This window comes from Esox lucius, chromosome 13 (genome assembly GCF_011004845.1).
Source record: "Esox lucius isolate fEsoLuc1 chromosome 13, fEsoLuc1.pri, whole genome shotgun sequence".
In the NCBI taxonomy this organism is placed as follows: domain Eukaryota; kingdom Metazoa; phylum Chordata; class Actinopteri; order Esociformes; family Esocidae; genus Esox; species Esox lucius.
In genome coordinates, this window is record NC_047581.1 from 5,121,566 (window position 1) to 5,140,239 (window position 18,674).

Genomic DNA, 18,674 nt, shown 5'->3' on the forward strand with positions numbered 1-18,674 from the left:
ATGATGGATGGATGGGTGGGCCTTGGTGCAGGAGGAAAATCATTGCCTCACAGCTGCATTATGGTGACACCTTGTTCTGCCATGAGATGTTGTTTTCTCAGTCTTTTAAAGGTCATGTTGTGGGTTGCTTCAGTGTCCATGGATGGAAGGGAGTTCCATGTGACACTGGCTTTAACTGGGCTTTTTTATAGAGACTTTTTTAGATTCTTGTGAATATTTAGAATGGAAAACAAGGAGGAAAACAGCAAAGAAATATTTTTCACAGTCCATATTTACCAAGGGTACCAATGTTAGTGGAGGGCACTATGTATGGTGTACTACATTATCTCTGTGTGTGCAATTAAGGTCACTGTATGCTTCTTTCTTTTAACACAGCTGTAGCTTTGCTAGTTTCTTTTTTTGGCCACACTGCGCAATACCTCTAGGAATTAGTTCAGCTGGGACAAGACCAGAGCTTGTATAGGAAGTGCAATTAACCTTTGTGCCAAAAATGTGTTTCAAAGCAAATAATGTGCCTCTTTATGTGCTTTTTTAGGACCCGTTGTAAATACCCCTTCTGTACTGAATGCAATTGTAGTGTAAAGAGAAATATCTGTTGATGTGGAGTGAAAGTGTATTTGATGAAGAGGAGGGTCTGGCCACACAAATGCTGCGTTTCCACTGGTGCCAAACACTGGTGTTTTACCCTAAAGTCCAGATTGTTTTCTATTTCCACTGACACGGGCCAGGGCCAGTCGACCACTAGGCCATAGCCGATTCCCCCGGCTCTCACTTGGTGCCAAGCCCCGGACTTTAGGACTTAGGGCGGGTTTTGTGGATTGACGCATGACATGGTGTGAAAACGCGGGGAGCCAGTCGCAGGAGTATGAAGAAGAAATTAAGCTCAAATGCCATATTTTAAACAAACTGGCGTTATTGTTTATTTTACTACCAAAAAATTATCACCTTTTATTTTTCGTAACAGGAAAACTAAATCTCGTTGATAGTTTACTCCTCCCTCCCCACCTAAACCCCTCCTTAAGTCCTTGGTACCAAATGTGTACTGGAAACAGGAAAGTCTAGAGCCAACATTAGCATTAATCACCGGTGTGACCCTGGTGCCGGGGTAAACCACCAGTGGAAATGTGGCATAGGTGATGTTAATCAGGGGTCCTGCATTACATTTGCTGTCCCTTAGGATCCGAAAACACCAGGTGTGGGCCATCAGCCCCACCCTCCTGAGCTCACCTGTAGAGGTGTGAAACTCTGCACAAACTGGAATGTAGCCAAATGCATGATAGTGGGGACATTTCTGTAATGTTTGGATTTTCCTTGTTTCCCATAAAGGGATGAATAGTCTGATATGCTTTATTGTTCTGTACAGGTTATGGATCAAACTTACAGAATGGATAGAACACTACAGAATGTTTGTCAGTGTTGCATGACTGACAACCACAGATAAAGTAATGATAATGATTATTTGGGAGTGTTTTAGTATGTCTGCAGTTAGGATGAATAGCCATATCACAAACAATGATGTGAATTTGTTCTCGTTAAAGAGACCTCCCAACATGTTGCGGGTATTTCAGAAAGCAGGGTCAACATACTCTGAGTTTAAACCACAATTCTGGGTTGACTGACTCTGAGCTGTCAAACTCTGAGAAGACGGTTTCAGGACAGGTTGTAAGAATTAGTTCAGTCAACTCTGAGTTAATTTAACCGTGAGTAAAGCACGCGCATGAGGAAATTAAAAACCCTCATAAGTGGAACACATATAACATGATTCATCATGGCAAAATGAGAAAAAGGTCTCAAACCCTGTATTTCTCCCCATTGGAGTTAGAAATATTAATAAATGCATTTGCAAACTATGTTTATTCAAGAGAAAAGTAATACAGTTGCAGCAGCAAAAGAAGGTGAGCTAGCTTGGTAGAAAATTGCTGACTGAGAAAAAGCACAAGTATTTATTGAAAAAATTTATGAATTAATGAATTGAAAAAAAAATCTAAACATGAATATAATGTGTGGGTGTAATATCAAGTTCAGAGTTTATTTATCAAATGCACCGAATAATGCAGCATCATTCTGAACAGTGAACTCCTTGTTTCATGTCACACGACATCTACGTAGTAAGAATTAAGAAATATATAAAGCAAAAATATGGCAATAATATACATAACACTGTAAACAAGCAGCAATTTTAAAGAGAGTAGGATGGGGAATATGAACAATATGGGTAAAGGTTTTGAATATTATACATACATATGCGTGTAATATGAGTGTAATATGCTTATGAATGGTACCTGAAAAGATATCTAATGTACATTGAATGTACCTGAAAAGACATCAGAGCATCTAGAATGTTCATGTGTGATCAGTATGATCATGGATCAGTTTTGCTGGTGGAAGAGCTTTATGACCTGAGAGAAAAAACTGTGAGTCTGGAAGGGCCTGCCCTGATGCTCCGGTAGCATCTACCAGATGGCAGCAGTGTGAACAGACCATAGCCTGGGTGGTTGTAGTATTTTATGATGTTCCGTGCTTTCCTAAGGCATCGCGTATGGTTGATGCCTTGCATGGCAGGAAGATGGTAGGCAACTGTGATCAACAGCTGAGCTGCTGCCATACGAGGCAGTAATGCAGCCTGAGAGGATGCTCTCAATGGTGCCCCTGTAGAAGTTGATGAGAGTTTTTACAAACATGCCAAACTTCTTGAGTCTCCTTCTTCTATTTATGCAGGTACAACCCAACAGGCACAAATGTACTTGGCAGCAAATGATGATAAAATATTAAAATATACTTCAAACAGGAAAAGTATAATTTCAGTACAACCAATTGTGATTAAACACCTTTCAGTGGCTACATTTAATATTTGATATATTTAAAGCAGTAAGTGAAATTTTCTAAGCAAAAAAAAGCACAATTCTTTGTTTGCCTACCTGCACATTAACACTGTGGAAAGACTTCCTATTCACATCATCTCCTTCATTTACTGAAGGAGCTGTGATATTATTATGAGTGTCATCTATGCAGCCAATCACACCTGGAAACCCTAAAATATGAACTGATTAGTGCTTCAAGTCTCAAAGCTTCATACTAAATAAAATGATTACTGCTTAGACTGATACCTGCAATTCTGTGGAATTCTTTTTTATGAGTCTTGTGATTCTAGGAACCAAACAAAAGTGTACAGTAAACGTTTCAGTGCAAGTCACATCTCTGACAGCTCGACAGACAGTTGCCTTGGAAATATGCTCAGTGTAAGCAATGTTATACAGAAAACCACAACACAAAGAATTTGTTCTGAACTCAGAACGTCCACAATGTATCACAGGAACGATACGAGGGCTGAGAATATTGTTCAGATAAATCAGGCCCGGATCCATAGTGGGGAAAAGCCAGGCATTTCCTTCCAGATAGAATCTATTCCAGATAAAAGAGTCTATTGTCAACGGACGCTCCTGGCACGTTTGTGCTATAGTGTGTTTTAGATACTGATGGTATTATTAGTTGATCTGGATATGATTTGTGAGGATGTTGAATATTGCTGGTATGTAACTATGTTTGGTATTATAACTTTATTACTTGATTGGAATAAATTGTATTACTTTGAAATATAGATTACGACAGCATTCCTTGTTCATCTTCATACTTGAGTTTGTATGGCTACTGATTTAAAAAAAAATGATGCCAAGTTTAAGCGACCAGATCTGAGTCCTTGATTTGTAAACCGTCAGGGAAGGCCCGGGAACATTCAGTTTTAATGATCGGATTGTGATGAAAGGATTAGCTTTTACTAAGAACGATCACATGTATTTACATACAATATAGAGTCAGATTCTATATAAATATATACATTTATTACAAAGGTTATATTCCCTTGCACTCCTTTTCCTAGCTGTCCCACCAGTGACCTTTAAGTGATAAACCTTCAACCATCCTTATACTACACAACTCTTTCTTAAAAAGTCTATGGGGGCTAATTGGATTTGTATGCTGACATGTACAGTGCAGAGTTGTCAGCATACATCACCGTTTTAGCTTCTAGTAATCATAGTGTGTTATAAAAAGAGCTGGTTGTACTGAAAATAGACCATATGCTAACCCTTGTTTACTTATCTGTAACACTGCCGCGGTACAGTGTGTCGCACCCAGAGGAAATCAAATGTCAGACATGTGTTATCACATTTCTAATCACAGTTACTCTCTCAAAAAAGAATTTGCTACACTGACCAGCAGTGAGAATTGCATCATGGCCAACATAGATCACTTTCCCTCCCCATACTATGTTCTGCCCTGTGCCCTATCCATCTCCCTTCTGCTACAGACATCACAGGTGCAAGGCGTTCGGAATGGAAGGGCATTACCAATCGCTTTCATTCCACACGTCATTCAACATGTGAGTGGCAGTTTGATGTTACGTGGTGGATTTTCTTGGACATATTCCCACCAAATTATATTAAAAGAAACAATTAGAAGAAAGGTTGCGCACACTTTTCATTTCGTATTCCTGATAATTAAAACATTTTAAGGTAGGGCTAACATTTAGAGAACTTTTAATATTCATTTGAAACAGCTTAATTACACAAAATGAAATGTTCTATGGACAGAGAGCAGAAATTGTAAAAGTGAAATAATAAACACTAATAAAATGTAATTACAATGTAACATTAATCATGTCATCCCTTTGACCAATTAATGACATTGAAATAATAGACTTGATTTTTTATTTGTCTCCTTATATCAAAGTATTATCTACAGTGAATATAAAAACGTCACCACCCCCTTTCCGGCTTTATTTACACATTGTAACCCACAATATCCAAGTGAAAATAAAATTCTAAAAAGGTCTGAAAATTAATTGAAATTAAAATGGTAAAATATCCTAAAAGCGAACCCCCCCACCCTCTAGAATTGCAATTGTCAACTTGCTGAGGTATAACCAATCACCTTCACATATCAAGCTAATTGACTAATTGATCACAAATCAAGTGACAATCTGTGATCAATTCTAGTGATTCTGATTAATTCAGAATGGAAGCAGTTCATAGGAGACTCCACTTCCTTGTTGTGCAATTCAAAGTACATTCAAAACATTTTGAGATAGAAAGACTCAACTAGGGATGGGTACAAAAAGATTTCAAAGGCTTTTTATATCCCTTGTAGCAGAGTTAAGACCATTATTAAGAAGTGGGTGGGGTATGACAACATTATTAAGAAGTGGGTGGGGTATGACAACACTATTAAGAAGTGAAAGGGGTATGACAACATTATTAAGAAGTGGGTGGGGTATGGCAACATTATTAAGAAGTGGGTGGGGTATGGCCACATTATTAAGAAGTGGAAGGGGTATGACAACATTATTAAGAAGTGGGTGGGGTATGGCAACATTATTAAGAAGTGGGTGGGGTATGGCCACATTATTAAGAAGTGGAAGGGTTATGGCAACATAATTAAGAAGTGGGTGGGGTATGGCAACATTATTAAGAAGTGGATGGGGTATGACAACATTATTAAGAAGTGGAAGGGGTATGGCCACATTATTAAGAAGTGGAAGGGTTATGGCAACATTATTAAGAAGTGGGTGGGGTATGGCAACATTATTAAGAAGTGGATGGGGTATGACAACATTATTAAGAAGTGGAAGGGGTATGGCAACATTTTTAAGAAGTAAAAGGGGTATGGCAACATTATTAAGGAGTGGGTGGGGTATGGCAACATTATTAAGAAGTGGATGGGGTATGACAACATTATTAAGAAGTGGAAGGGGTATGGGAACATTTTTAAGAAGTAAAAGGGGTATGGCAACATTATTAAGGAGTGGAAGGGGTATGGTAACATTATTAAGAAGTGGAAGGGGTATGGTAACATTATTAAGAAGTGGGTGGGGTATGGCAACATTATTAAGAATTGAAAGGGGTATGGCAACATTATTAAGAAGTGGGTGGGGTATGGTAACATTATTAAGAAGTGGGTGGGGTATGGCAACATTATTAAGAAGTGGAAAGGGTATGGCAACATTATTAAGAAGTGGGTGGGGTATGGCAACATTATTAAGAAGTGAAAGGGGTATGGCAACATTATTAAGAAGTGGAAAGGGTATGGCAACATTATTAAGAAGTGGGTGGGGTATGGCAACATTATTAAGAAGTGAAAGGGGTATGGCAACATTATTAAGAAGTGAAAGGGGTATGGCAACATTATTAAGAAGTGGGAGGGGTATGGTAACATTATTAATGAGTGGAAGGGGTATGGCAACATTATTAATGAGTGGAAGGGGTATGGCAACATTATTAACGAGTGGAAGGGGTATGACAACATTATTAAGAAGTGGAAGGGGTATGACAACATTATTATGAAGTGGAAGGGGTATGACAACATTATTATGAAGTGGGAGGGGTATGGTAACATTATTAATGAGTGGAAGGGGTATGGCAACATTATTAATTAGTGGAAGGGGTATGGCAACATTATTAACGAGTGGAAGGGGTATGACAACATTATTAAGAAGTGGAAGGGGTATGACAACATTATTATGAAGTGGAAGGGGTATGACAACATTATTATGAAGTGGAAGGGGTATGGCAACATTATTAAGAAGTGGAAGGGGTATTGAAGCTAGTGTTTTTGCGCTTGGTAGGTCAACCTCTGTTTTTTGTCTGGTGAAGTCCTCAGTTAATGATGGTGGATGACACATCCACAGTTGATGTTTTCTTCATTATGGTTCATCCTCTATAGAGGTCTTCACTGGAGCAGCAGCTCATGTAGTATTGTTGAGTTTACCAGTGCTTTTTTCTTCTTACTGTATCAACATTGATTTTGCCATGCCTAATGTTGTGGCATGCCAAAATCTCTATTATCGATTTCATTGTATTCTTCTGTGTCACCTTGGCCAGGTTGACCTGAATTGATAGTACCTTGGTCCACTTGCTGTCAGTCCCCAGAAACTGATGTCAAATCCGCAGCCCAGAATCAAGACAAGACTTGGACAGCTCTCTTGTGCTTGTACTAATGATAAAAAAAACACACTGTGAAGACTGCCCAAATACTATTAAATGGGGGGGGGGGGACTATTCACGAAATGTTTTTTTTCTTCTAAAGGGTTAATCTCATATGAACATTATGAAAATAGCCTCACCTTAAAGCAGACAGTATGTACTTTAAACCCATCATCATTGTGTCCAAATCCAAAGTGCTGTGGTACAGAGCCAAAACAAAAAAACTTGTCACTTTACAAATACTTACAGACTGCATTGTATAAAGTAAAGGTATAGCAGGGCTTGGTTCTACCAAAAAATCTATAACAACCTGTTTGGTGGTTATAAGTACATGGTTTGTTAGCTTTTTGAAATTTGATCTGAGAAAATCCATTTAAGTTCAAAATGGGATTGAGAGTGGAACCAGGACGTATTGCTTATACCAATCTTCATGTAGGTTTGACATGGGTACAACTCAAACACCCTGTTTCTGGAAGTGAGAGTAGACCTCCATCCTCAGGACTGCCCCCAAGAAGAATTATGCTCATACCAAAACTCACACCAAATTGCAGGTTCGTTTAGCATTCTCCACCGCCTTGCTCTGGAAAATGCGACTGTTTCAACTACAGGTGACGCTGTACTAGCACTGCTGCCGCCATGTTGCATAGCTGCCATATGGACAGTGAAGTCAAGCGTAGCCCAAACATCTCCACTGTCTTGGAAATAGGAGCTGTTGACACTTAAAACCAAGTGAATTATTTCAACAGCTCCATTTGGAAGACATGTAGAATGGAAATGCTGAAAAGGGAAAGTGTCACACACCCTCTACATGATATACCTCCTGGAGCTAGTCTGCTGAAAATAAATATTATTTGGAAAGAAGGGAAATGTTGTGCCTAGTACACCATTAGCATTCTGTGCTCAGCAACTAGTTCCTTTTTCTTTCATGTGACGCATTCCTTGCTTCACCCTACCATCCTACTCCCAGAATAAATCTCACAAATCCCCTGGCTAAAAGTCCACCCAGAAAATCTGATTAAAATACAGTTTGGGCAAAGCTAGGACCATGGTGAATTTGGACTGTTTATGCTGAGCAAGAGGAAGATTGCAGTTCCACAATCTTTTTTATTTATTCACAATCTTTGACATATTAGTAAGAATTTCCTAACTACTTTACAATTTATTGGCCCTAAGGGAAACACAGGTAATAAAGCATAGCTCCAATGTAAGAGCTTATTTTGTTTTTAAGAAATATAGCAAAATCAGTAGGAAACATAGTCATTGATAAGGTCAGAAATAATTATCTTTAATTTAAATAATAATTGTGTCCTTCAAACTTTGCTTTCATCAAAGAATCCTCCATTTGCAGTAATTACAGCCTTGCAGACCTTTGGCCTTGTTGTCAATTTGTTGAGGTAATTTGAAGAGATTTCACTCCATGCATACTGAAGCACCTCCCACAATTTGTATTGGCTTGATGGGCACTTATTACATATCATCCCACAACAAATCAATAGGGTTGAGATTTGGTGACTGTACTGGCCACTCCATTACAGACAGAATACCAGCTGAGTGTTTCTTCCCTAAATAGTTCTTGCATAGTTTAGAGCTGTGCTTTGGGTCATTGTCCTGCTGTAGGAAGAAATTGGCTCTAGTCAAGGGCCGTCCACAGGGTATGGCATGGCGTTGCAATATGGATTGATAGCCTTCCTTCTTCAAGATCCCTTTTACCCTGTATGAATCTCCTACACATCTATTCTTTTTATTGGTCAGTCTGAGATATTACTTTTTCTTTGCAACTCTGCTTAGAAGGCCAGCATCCAGGACTCACCTCTTCACTGTTGACATAGAGACTGGTGTTTTGCGGGTACTGTTTAATGAAGCTGCCAGTTCAGGACCTGTGATATGTCTGTTTCTCAAATTAGACCCACTAATATATTTGTCCTCTTACACAGTTGTGCACCAGGGCCTCCTACCCCTTCTACTCTGGTTAGAGCCAGTTTGAGGTGTTCTGCGAAGGGAGTAGTACACAGTGTTGTATGAGATCTTCAGTTTCTTGGCAATTTCACATGTTGGAATAGGCTTCATTTCTCAGAACAAGAATAGACTAAAGCGTTTCAGAAGAAAGTTATTTGTTTCTGGCCATTTTGTGCCTGTAATCGAACCTACAATTGCTGATGCGCCAGATACTGAATTGTTTTTAGCTAATTGCAAAAGGATTTCTAATGATCAATTAGCCTTTTGAAATGATAAACCTAGATTAGCAAACACAACGTGCCATTGGAACATGGGAGTGATGGTTGCTGATAATGGGCCTCAGTACACCTATGTAGATATTCATTAAGACATCTGCAGTTTCAAGCTACAATAGTAATTTCCAACATTAGCAATGTCTACACTTTATTTCTGATACATTTTATTTTAAAGGACAAAGAATTGGCTTTTCTATAAAAACATTTCTAAGTTTCCCCAAACTTTTGAACAGTAGTGTATTTACTGCCATTCTTTCCATAGAGAAAAAAACAATAGGTTTGTGGCAAAGATTCGTATCTGCCATTTGAGCAGGAGCTTAAAGGAGAATTTCACTTCTCATACTTGATGTTAGGTGGTTCCTTAGCCTAGATTAATGTCTGTGTGACATTTTTTGTATCTATGATTCTGTTCTTAAACAACCATAATTAACTTTAGCTATGTTTTAGCTAACCACGGTTAGCCACAAATTGATGTACTTAATTAAGGCATGAGAATGTAAAAAACCTAATTGTAAAAAAGCTCAGGTCAATAGGTTATTAAAAATTAACATGCCCATAACTTCTCATGATATTTAGTTTGAATTGGTTAATGTTAGCAAAACATTCTCACAGCAGAAAACTGAACTGATTACAGTTTACTGAATATATCATGGGCATTAATTATGTATTATTTTCAGAGAGAGGAATCCATCTAACAACAAGTTGATGAAGAAAATCACATTTTTATTAAGCGCAACTTGGCACCTAAAGAGCAGCATGACTTGGCAGAGCATGTGTCAGAGAGCCAATTTCCTAAATAGTTTTACTACCTGAGCTTTTAGAGTTGCTTTGATGAGAAAGTAGTGGATTTGCGGATTGGATACCACAAAACCAGAAGAGAAATTTGGAGGGCAAAACATTTTAGAAAATGTTAATTATTGACCTTTACCAGATCAAAACACTAAATTCAATGTGCATCACTAAAGTGTCTTTCCATTGCTACCAATTACCTCAATGCCATCAAACCACAGAGGTGGTCAAAAGTGTGTGTGTGTGGAAGTTGGCCCTGTGGGAGGCACCTAATGCTGAGCATTGCATTACTACAACCCTAGTATAGGCCCCCTCTAATCAGAATATCATGCTACGTAACAAAAGGAAGTACTGGTATGTTTTCCCTGTAGCCTTCCAAACCCTTCTCAAAAAAGGCTGGATGACACGAAGACCTCACGTTGTCTGTTTTTAAATAAAGCTCAGCAGGTGGGTTGGTGGAGTGCATCTTTAATTGGCTCCACCACGGGACTTTACAATACATCCTCACGGTTGTTTGGAATAAGAAGCTTCATACCCACAAAAGGTTGGTAATGTATGTTGTTACTTTTATTAATGAATCTGGTCGGGACCGAATTGTCTTATTGTCACTAACACCTATAGCAACCAGTTTGAGTATAGTGTAAATGGATACTTTTTGAGAATTGTAAAATGGGACACATGCATAGATTTCCATTAAAAGCTGTCACATTTTCACAATACTCCCCCTATATCTTAATGAATATTACTGTAAGTCCAGATGGTAAAATGTATTACTGCCAAGGATGAAGAATGCTGACATCGTTGACAAATGTGAGACATTGGCAAGTAAAAAAAAAAAAGGAGAACTATAAAATAACACAGCATTGAATTTAATCCATTGATATTTTGTATTTTCTTGTAGGAAATGAATGTGGCTCTTATTCATGATAAGCTTTATATAAAAGATATCTGGGAACAGAAAATTGCTAAACATGACCAACGGACCGAAACAGAAGCCATGAGAATGAAGAATAGTGCTCTCACCAAGTAAGTTTTGTTTTAAATCTAAAGCAATACAATCAGTACTCTGCTATATAGTTATTAGATCAAATCCCCAAGGTGGCATGGTGAAACATCTGTAGTTCTGTACCTGAGTAAGACAGATAACCTCTGTAAACAGTCAACATACCTGGTAAAAAGGGTAAAAAAAAATAAGACGAAGGAAGGGCTTTCAAGGAAATTATTTTTATATTTGAGTTTCAGCAGCATCAATTTGGATAATGTGCTACAGTGCATTTAACAGACTATAATCTTTTTACAAGCAATTAGTTTTTTCGGCTAAATGTTGTCTCAGGAGAATTAACATTGAAAACAGTAGTTGAAAGTACTAATCACTAAAGTCAAATTCTAATATCTCTTAACCCATGTGGCTAGTCCATGTAATAAAGTGTATATCCCTGATGCTGAAAGGACTGGAAAATATTCAGGGAATCCGATATGATAATCAGGGAGTGTTGAGTGATCTTAGGGAATGCCATGTTGCATGCTTAGCTGACATACAATAGCCTGGCCTGCTAAGGTCAGAGGATTATCAGCCGCATCAGGGTGACAGCAGCAACAAATGCAATAAGCCATGGAGATGTGAGGAAGGTGACAGAGCTCCAGGCGTCCTCACAATACTGCATATGAGAGCGTGATGTCACAAACCTCCAATCCATTGGAATTCAGACAGAAATTGGAGAGGAAATGTATCCTGGGGCGCCGGCTGTTTCTGCTGCCTTGCCAGTTAATTAGAGTCTGTGACAAGACTAGAAAGAAAATCCACTGATATTCAGAAAACACATTTTTCAAAGCAATATTGGAAACAAATATCTTTTTTTTACAGAATCCTTTGTGTCTTTTTGTCTACATAGATTGAGAGAAGAATGGCACCGAAGGCTTGAAAATCGAACAAAACATTTGAAGAGGTTAAATGATGAAATTCTGAGGAAGAGCAAACTTGCCCAACAGGCAGATGATGACTCATAATGGATTGCTGCATGTCTCCTCTGTTCACTTGTGAAGTAATGCATGTCTTCTTATATCAATTTTAAAACACCTTTTTAGTCTCACATCAAGGGAAGACTTACTGTTAAATTTGTTTTTCAGTCCAGAAGTATTTCATAGGCATAAGATCAAACATATTGAAGTCTCAAGTAGTCCGACTGAATGAAGATCACACACTTGCAGTTTAAAGGACTGTGGGAAAATGTTAGTTGCTATTACAGTATAAGGACTACAAAAGTCAGCAAACAACATTTAGCTGTTACTACCTTGAAACATTTTGGTGAGCATGAATATAGGCAGTTTTACTGAGTATGAAAGTATCCAAATACTTTAACTGTTTGTTAGGAACAGACTGTGTCGGTAAATATAAAAATTATTTTATTGATTTATGTCAGTTGGAACAAAGCCGGTATGTCAAGCAACTGGTGAAAGCATGTAGGCATTTCTCACTTTACAAATTATGGGCTTGTGGCTATGAGCACTGAGTACATCTATTAAAACACTAAGGTCTAAGAAATATGCTGATGTATTTTTTCTACCTTTATATAGCTGTCATCTCAAAGATTATTGCAGTCAGATTGCAGTATGACTTCAATTTAGAATGCACCCAAAACAAAACAATTTACTGCTGTTGTACTGCATTGGAAGGGATTATCCATCTTAGTCTAATAGATTTAGTGGTCAGGGCACAGCCACGACACATTCACAAAATAGTCTGACATTTTGGAATATCACAGCTGTCACTATACAGATCACTTGCCAGTCACCAGAGTAGCAATTTTATCTTCTGGTATAATATTCAAAGACCGCTGTAGGTTGTCATTTTCTTTACATCACATTATGGGACTTCAACAATTCAACTCGCTGGCTCATGTTGCCGTAATTAATTACATATTTGTCCACAAAACATACTGTGTTAAACTAGTACAGTTTATAACATGTTGAAATACATTTTACAGATGCGCCACTAGAGGGCCGGCGGTGTCCCAAACATGCCTGGCATAACCGTTTTCACCCAACAGGTGGCCTAAAGGGCATTTATTTGTCATGATGTGTACTGTAAGAGGTCGATAAAGCCCTGACTGACAGCAGTGTCAAAAAAAGTGTTAACTGCCCTGACAAAACTACAGACTGCATGTCACCACATCACACTCAAAATACTGATTCCTTGTGCTGAAAGTTGATGTCATGTGCACATGATTCGTTGTCACTCAGCAGTTGCGCAATCAAGGTACAGTAGTAATTGGTGAAATAAAAATAAGAAAACATCAGATTGATATCCTTCATCTGTGAATGTAAACTTAAAGACATCCTCTAACTTTAACAAATACAGTACACAGTAAAAATGCTTGGAGCAAATCTGTTGTTCTTTTTTTGTTTTCTTTTTTTAAAATACCAACATCAAAGAGAAGGATATTCAGGGAGTTGGTCTTGGAGTTGAAATCAAAAGTATTTCTCTGGTCTAGGGTGGTTCAGAGTTCTAGGCCAGTGTCTCCTGTGCAAATTTAAATCTGTCCCAAGAATCTTTCAGGAAACTTTCACATCCAATAAAGCATTTGCATGGCTGAAAACACGATATTTTGTATGTATAACACAACAAATAAATTATAAAAACACATTATGTCTTGTGCGATGTCCACTCTGACCTGGAGATGGACTAAGATGTGCCTTTAAAAAATGTATCAGGTGTTAAATTAGAATTGTATCAGGTGTTAAATAAGAATTGTATCAGGTGTTAAGTAAGAATTGTGTCAGGTGTTAAGTAAGAATGAAACAGGATGACATAAGTTACCTGTAACAGTTGTAGAATGATATAATTTGAAAACACAAAGATCAGCAACCCATACAATGTATATATCAGCTGATCAGGACCCCAAACTAATGAAATGACCAGTGGTCACATTATTTTGAAAATCTATTTTTACTTTCAAGCATCCCAAACCAGAAACATAATTCATAGCATTAGAGTACTAGTCTCTTGCCCAGTGCAACACAACATAATCATCCAAAAAATTCCAGCAACAGATTTAAAAATACAAAATCAAAAAAAGTCAAAACACAAAACATTTCATTCAGTTAATAATATATTAAACATATCCAGTTCATGGCACACAAGCGGATGTCTGGGGCAACATAATTTACTGAAAAAAGCAGTATATAATATTGACTGGGCCAGGGATTTATCTGGGTATATATAGCTGCAATTTGGAAAATTAATGTTCTTCAAACGGTTCAAATTAAATATCAGCCTTAAGCTGTCAATAAGCAAACACTGAGCAGAATTACTTCTTCTTCTTCTTGCCTTTTTTACCTCCTTCACCTTGTTGTGAACTAGTGTCCCCTCCGCCACCTTTCTGAGTCCTGGATTTCAATTTAGGGATCGTCTCAGCAACATAAAACATAACATCTTTGCCTAAATGGAATGGAAAAGGAAATCGGTTGAATTTGGAGAAAATAAATGTTTGAATAGAACATGTCTGAATAGAACCATAGAGTATTTAGTAAATGAACCAGCTGTAACTATGCTTTCAAAATGTTTCAGAAGTGGTACTCTGCTAAAGCCCACGGACAATTTCACAAGTTGCTACATTCACACATACAGTACTACTGGTAAACAACAGAGACATAATCCACTAAATCAACAAGATGACGTACAAACACGATGGGTGGTGAGCAACAGGTAACCAAAATTACCAATAGTGTCAATAAAAAATTATAGAAAACATTTTGATAAAATGTTACGTTTTAAAATAAAATAACTTACGGGATGGGAATTTGTCATTATATAGGGTTCCATCATCCTGTTTGAGCTGCACACGTACTCTCCCTCTGAACTGAACATCCCTGTTCCATTCTCTAGGGTACATTTTGTTCTATGAAAAAAAAGGAGAAGTTCACCTCATACAGTACACCTAATAATAGCTGGAAAATGTCCATGGTTATCATGCCAATTGTGCTGCAACTACCTCCACATAGACATTCATTCCAGCAGCTGTCAGGACATCCCGGATCTCAGCACATGTTGGGTTTTCCACAGCCTGAGGATGAAAGCAAAGGAGACTGTGAGAATTGATAGAAGCCTTTGTTAAGAGATTTCTCCTTTTTTTTTACATTTCAAATGGTTCCTTATTTTAAAAAAACAGCTGGACTCATTACGCTGAGAGAAAGAGTTCAGTTCTCTTTAAACAATCATTAGAAAACTTTTTTTGGTCTACAAAGGCTAATTAAGATCATACTAATTAGGGGTATTTGTGGGCCGCATTTGGCCAGAACTTCAGTGATAAAGACTGCTTAACTTTAATGCTGTTTCACGGCATGCTAAGACACAAGATGTCAACCAAAATTAATATCCCTGAGAGATTTTAGAGTGCTACCACAGATAGACTTTCTCCCCCACCAACTACAAAATACAAAGAGATGAAATATATCATGGAAGAATGGTGTTGCATCCCATCCCATACTATACCAGACACTTAGAAATCCTATACTCACAAAAGGCAATCTATGTTAGCAACAAGACAGCAGTTGAACCAAGTGGAAATAATAATGTAAACCATGTCCTCAAATTATCTTTCATGTGAAATTGCATGTTCAAAATGTAAACCATAACGCAGGCTAATTGTGAACACACCTGGCAACTGCACTGACACTGTAAAAACTCTTTCCCAGAATTTATTAGCAGACAGTTTACATGGGAAGCTGCATTTGTGGCTGTTGACATGACGTATCCACATGCACTTGCTCTGTTTGAGAAAACAACTTGGCACTGCTACGAGAATTATGCTGTTTCCCTGGTTTCATGAGGCCCTTGTCACCTTTTCTGTTGGTATTCGCCGACCTTCAGCTAAAGTCTTCTTACTATTGATGAATGCAGGATAAATGCATATGAACCTAGAAGGAGAAGGGGGTTATATGTAAGAAAGAGTACAATGGCAGAAGAACTAAGAGCCAGCAAGCCATACAGTCCCGTCCACAAGTATTTGGACAGTGACAAGTTTTGATCAACACATTCCTCCATGTAGTTTCAATTGCCGTCTTGAAAATATTCAGATCAGTGACTTGGTCATCAACACCACATATTGATGGCTGAAAATAGGCATGGGTTCTTAAGGAAAATGTGTTCCATGGAAAAAGATGGAAAAAAACACGCAATTGCATGACCTTACATCAAACGGGGAGTGGGGTGTGACATGGAAGAGTTCAGATTTTTAATAGCTTGTTACAGCACCACCATCTGGTCATGCAGTGTGCAAAAGGCCTTAAATGAGGACTTGAGGGAAAATGTGTTTAAGTAGACATCGCAATTTAGTATTTTGCCCATTACCTAGCGAGGATGTGGTTACTCTTCCTAGGGTCCGAACAAGAATTATAACATACTAGTTCTGATACTTGGGCCGAATAGTTTTGCCCTTGAGCAAGGCGTTCAATCCAATTTGCTCCTGTGAATCCTAGTCTCTCATGGGGCTCTGCATATGTGCATGGAGGTGGCAGTGTTACCACTAGATCATTACTCTGAGCTACATGCATTCTTTAAAATTACCCCATCTAATACAATGAAAACGTAACACAAAATACATGTCTGGGTCAAACCCAACAACAAATCGGACAGCTCAAGGCCTTTAGCACATCAGCATCTTGCACAAATACCAAGAGTGATGCAGTCAGAGACTGACACGCGTATGATTGACATTCACCCCTTGTGTACATCCAAGTGCCTGAAGTGCACTCCTGTTCTAGACAATTCCAATTGGCCAATGCCGTTCTTTACCGAAGCGAAAGGAAAAGGTAAGACCTGTGGGAACTGACTGGTTGACTGAGAAGGAAGTAGAGCAATGCCTTACCTCTTCTTATCTTAACCACTGAGTCTAAATGTTCAGACAGTGACAGAAAGCTATCTAGGGTTTCTCTGAGCAGATTAGTCTCAACTTGCTCAACTGCCACACTAATGACAGCTCATCAGGCATCTAAATGATGGCTCATGTTAGGTGAATCATTATTCAGTTGAATATATTTAGGACCAACTTATGGCTAGTTACCCATTCTAAGACTAATTGGAGCTTTTGTTATGGTTGTTTAGGTATTTATTTGACTGTTGAACCTGCCATGTATAACATGGAGTCATCACAGTACAAGAATACACAGGCTTTATTCAAGGTCAATGAAAGATAAGTAAAAAGCGAAAACAGTAATAGCCCCAGCCAGTGGTGCACCTCACATCACTGGACTGGAGCTCTGTTGAATACTGTTTGTATCATTATAGCGCTTTTCCACAAATGTAAATACTGTACTATATAGGCTTTTTTATAAGAAATTAATCTTAAATGTTAAACAGCTTGTAAAAGGAAGCGTTTACAACTGATTAACCACAGATCTCAGGACTAGTTGGGAAAAATAGGACTACTTGCAAAAATAAAGCCCTGAGTGAGTGAATCCAACTCAGTAACAGAAAAACAGACATAGACAGTTGGGCCAGGTGGCAGGCTTCGAAGTTGTTTACTCTAACTGAATGTTTTATATTAGAATAAGGATATGGTCTGTACCAGTTTGTACCAAGTTGGTGAAAGTTACTGTGACTTTGTTCTGTCATGAAGAGAAGCTTTGTTGTTGCAAAACCAGAATTGTATCAACACAGACTACTAATTGTATACACACAGACTAAACTCTCTCTCTGAGATTTGGGCTCGTTTGTATAATCGATATGCATCAAGAGATATTTATATTTTTATAAACCAAACCCTATGTGTTCTATTTTAAATGTAACTTTCAATCCATTACACCGATAGCACATTACTCTTTCTTTCCTTATTTTATCAGTGATATTTTAATATCAAGCATGTATGCAGTTCCTGCTGAAAGTCAGGTTTTTGTATGATCTTCTGTAAAATACTAGTCAATAGTATTTGGTCTAGTTACCATTTTTCCCCATCATTCACCCAAGTTCCATGAAAACGTTGCTTATATGACGTTTGTTTGGACTATCAGTCAACATGCAAGGGTGTGAAAATGACATTTTGGCTAGATCGGTGGGTACTTTGGCAACGGGAATTGCTTTCCCGTTGCAATTCCAGTTAGTTAGTGTTTTATGGTATTGTATATTACGTTAGTTAATCGGCATTATGCCAATACCGTAGATAAAGGGTATATACATTACGTGCATTTACTCTGGCTTGTTATGGCTTCAGCCAAACACTTGTCACAGGGCCAAACGAAAAACAAAGAGCTAACTATTTACCTTTCTTTGTCGGCAGGATTTTTACTTAGGTGAGCCATTTTCACGTTAACTCTTCTTTGGTGAAAACGTTTATTTTAAACTAAAGAGTATGGAAAGCCATACGGTTTGACAGCAAGCAACCATATTTGTTTCAAGTCTGCGAGCGTATCAACTTACGTCACTTCCGCTATTGATATGAAGATGACGAAAATGGGAAAAAAGAGACAATAAAGTATTAATTTGTATGTTCAGGCCATAACTCAATAGACCGGGTAATAGCGTATCTTCAACATGGGCAGCACCACAGATGACGTATCTTAATAATCCCCCAGATATGTAAATCTGAAGGTTCTGGTCGTAATTTCCACTACAGGGGAGCATGATTATCCCTGTCCGGTCCTGTCGAGTTATGATCGATGATGTTTTACTCAGGTACAACCA

The 18,674-nt window shown here is 38.1% G+C and overlaps 2 protein-coding genes across 2 annotated transcripts; one reads left to right on the top strand and one right to left on the bottom strand.

Annotated features, from left to right (window-relative positions):
- Positions 1–10,380: 10,380 nt before the first annotated feature.
- fam240a (family with sequence similarity 240 member A) lies at positions 10,381–12,004 on the top strand. Its single transcript, XM_010896005.4, has 3 exons — positions 10,381–10,541; positions 10,899–11,023; positions 11,890–12,004. The coding sequence occupies exons 2-3, from the start codon at positions 10,902–10,904 to the stop codon at positions 12,002–12,004; spliced, it is 237 nt and encodes a 78-aa protein (XP_010894307.1). The 5' UTR covers positions 10,381–10,541; positions 10,899–10,901.
- A 1,927-nt stretch (positions 12,005–13,931) lies between these two features.
- On the bottom strand, positions 13,932–18,400 carry srp19 (signal recognition particle 19). Its single transcript, NM_001303865.1, is given in 5 exon segments — positions 13,932–14,435; positions 14,787–14,895; positions 14,989–15,060; positions 15,838–15,913; positions 18,255–18,400. Coding segments are annotated over 5 exon segments (426 nt in total). The 5' UTR covers positions 18,293–18,400; the 3' UTR covers positions 13,932–14,304.
- Positions 18,401–18,674: the final 274 nt, after the last annotated feature.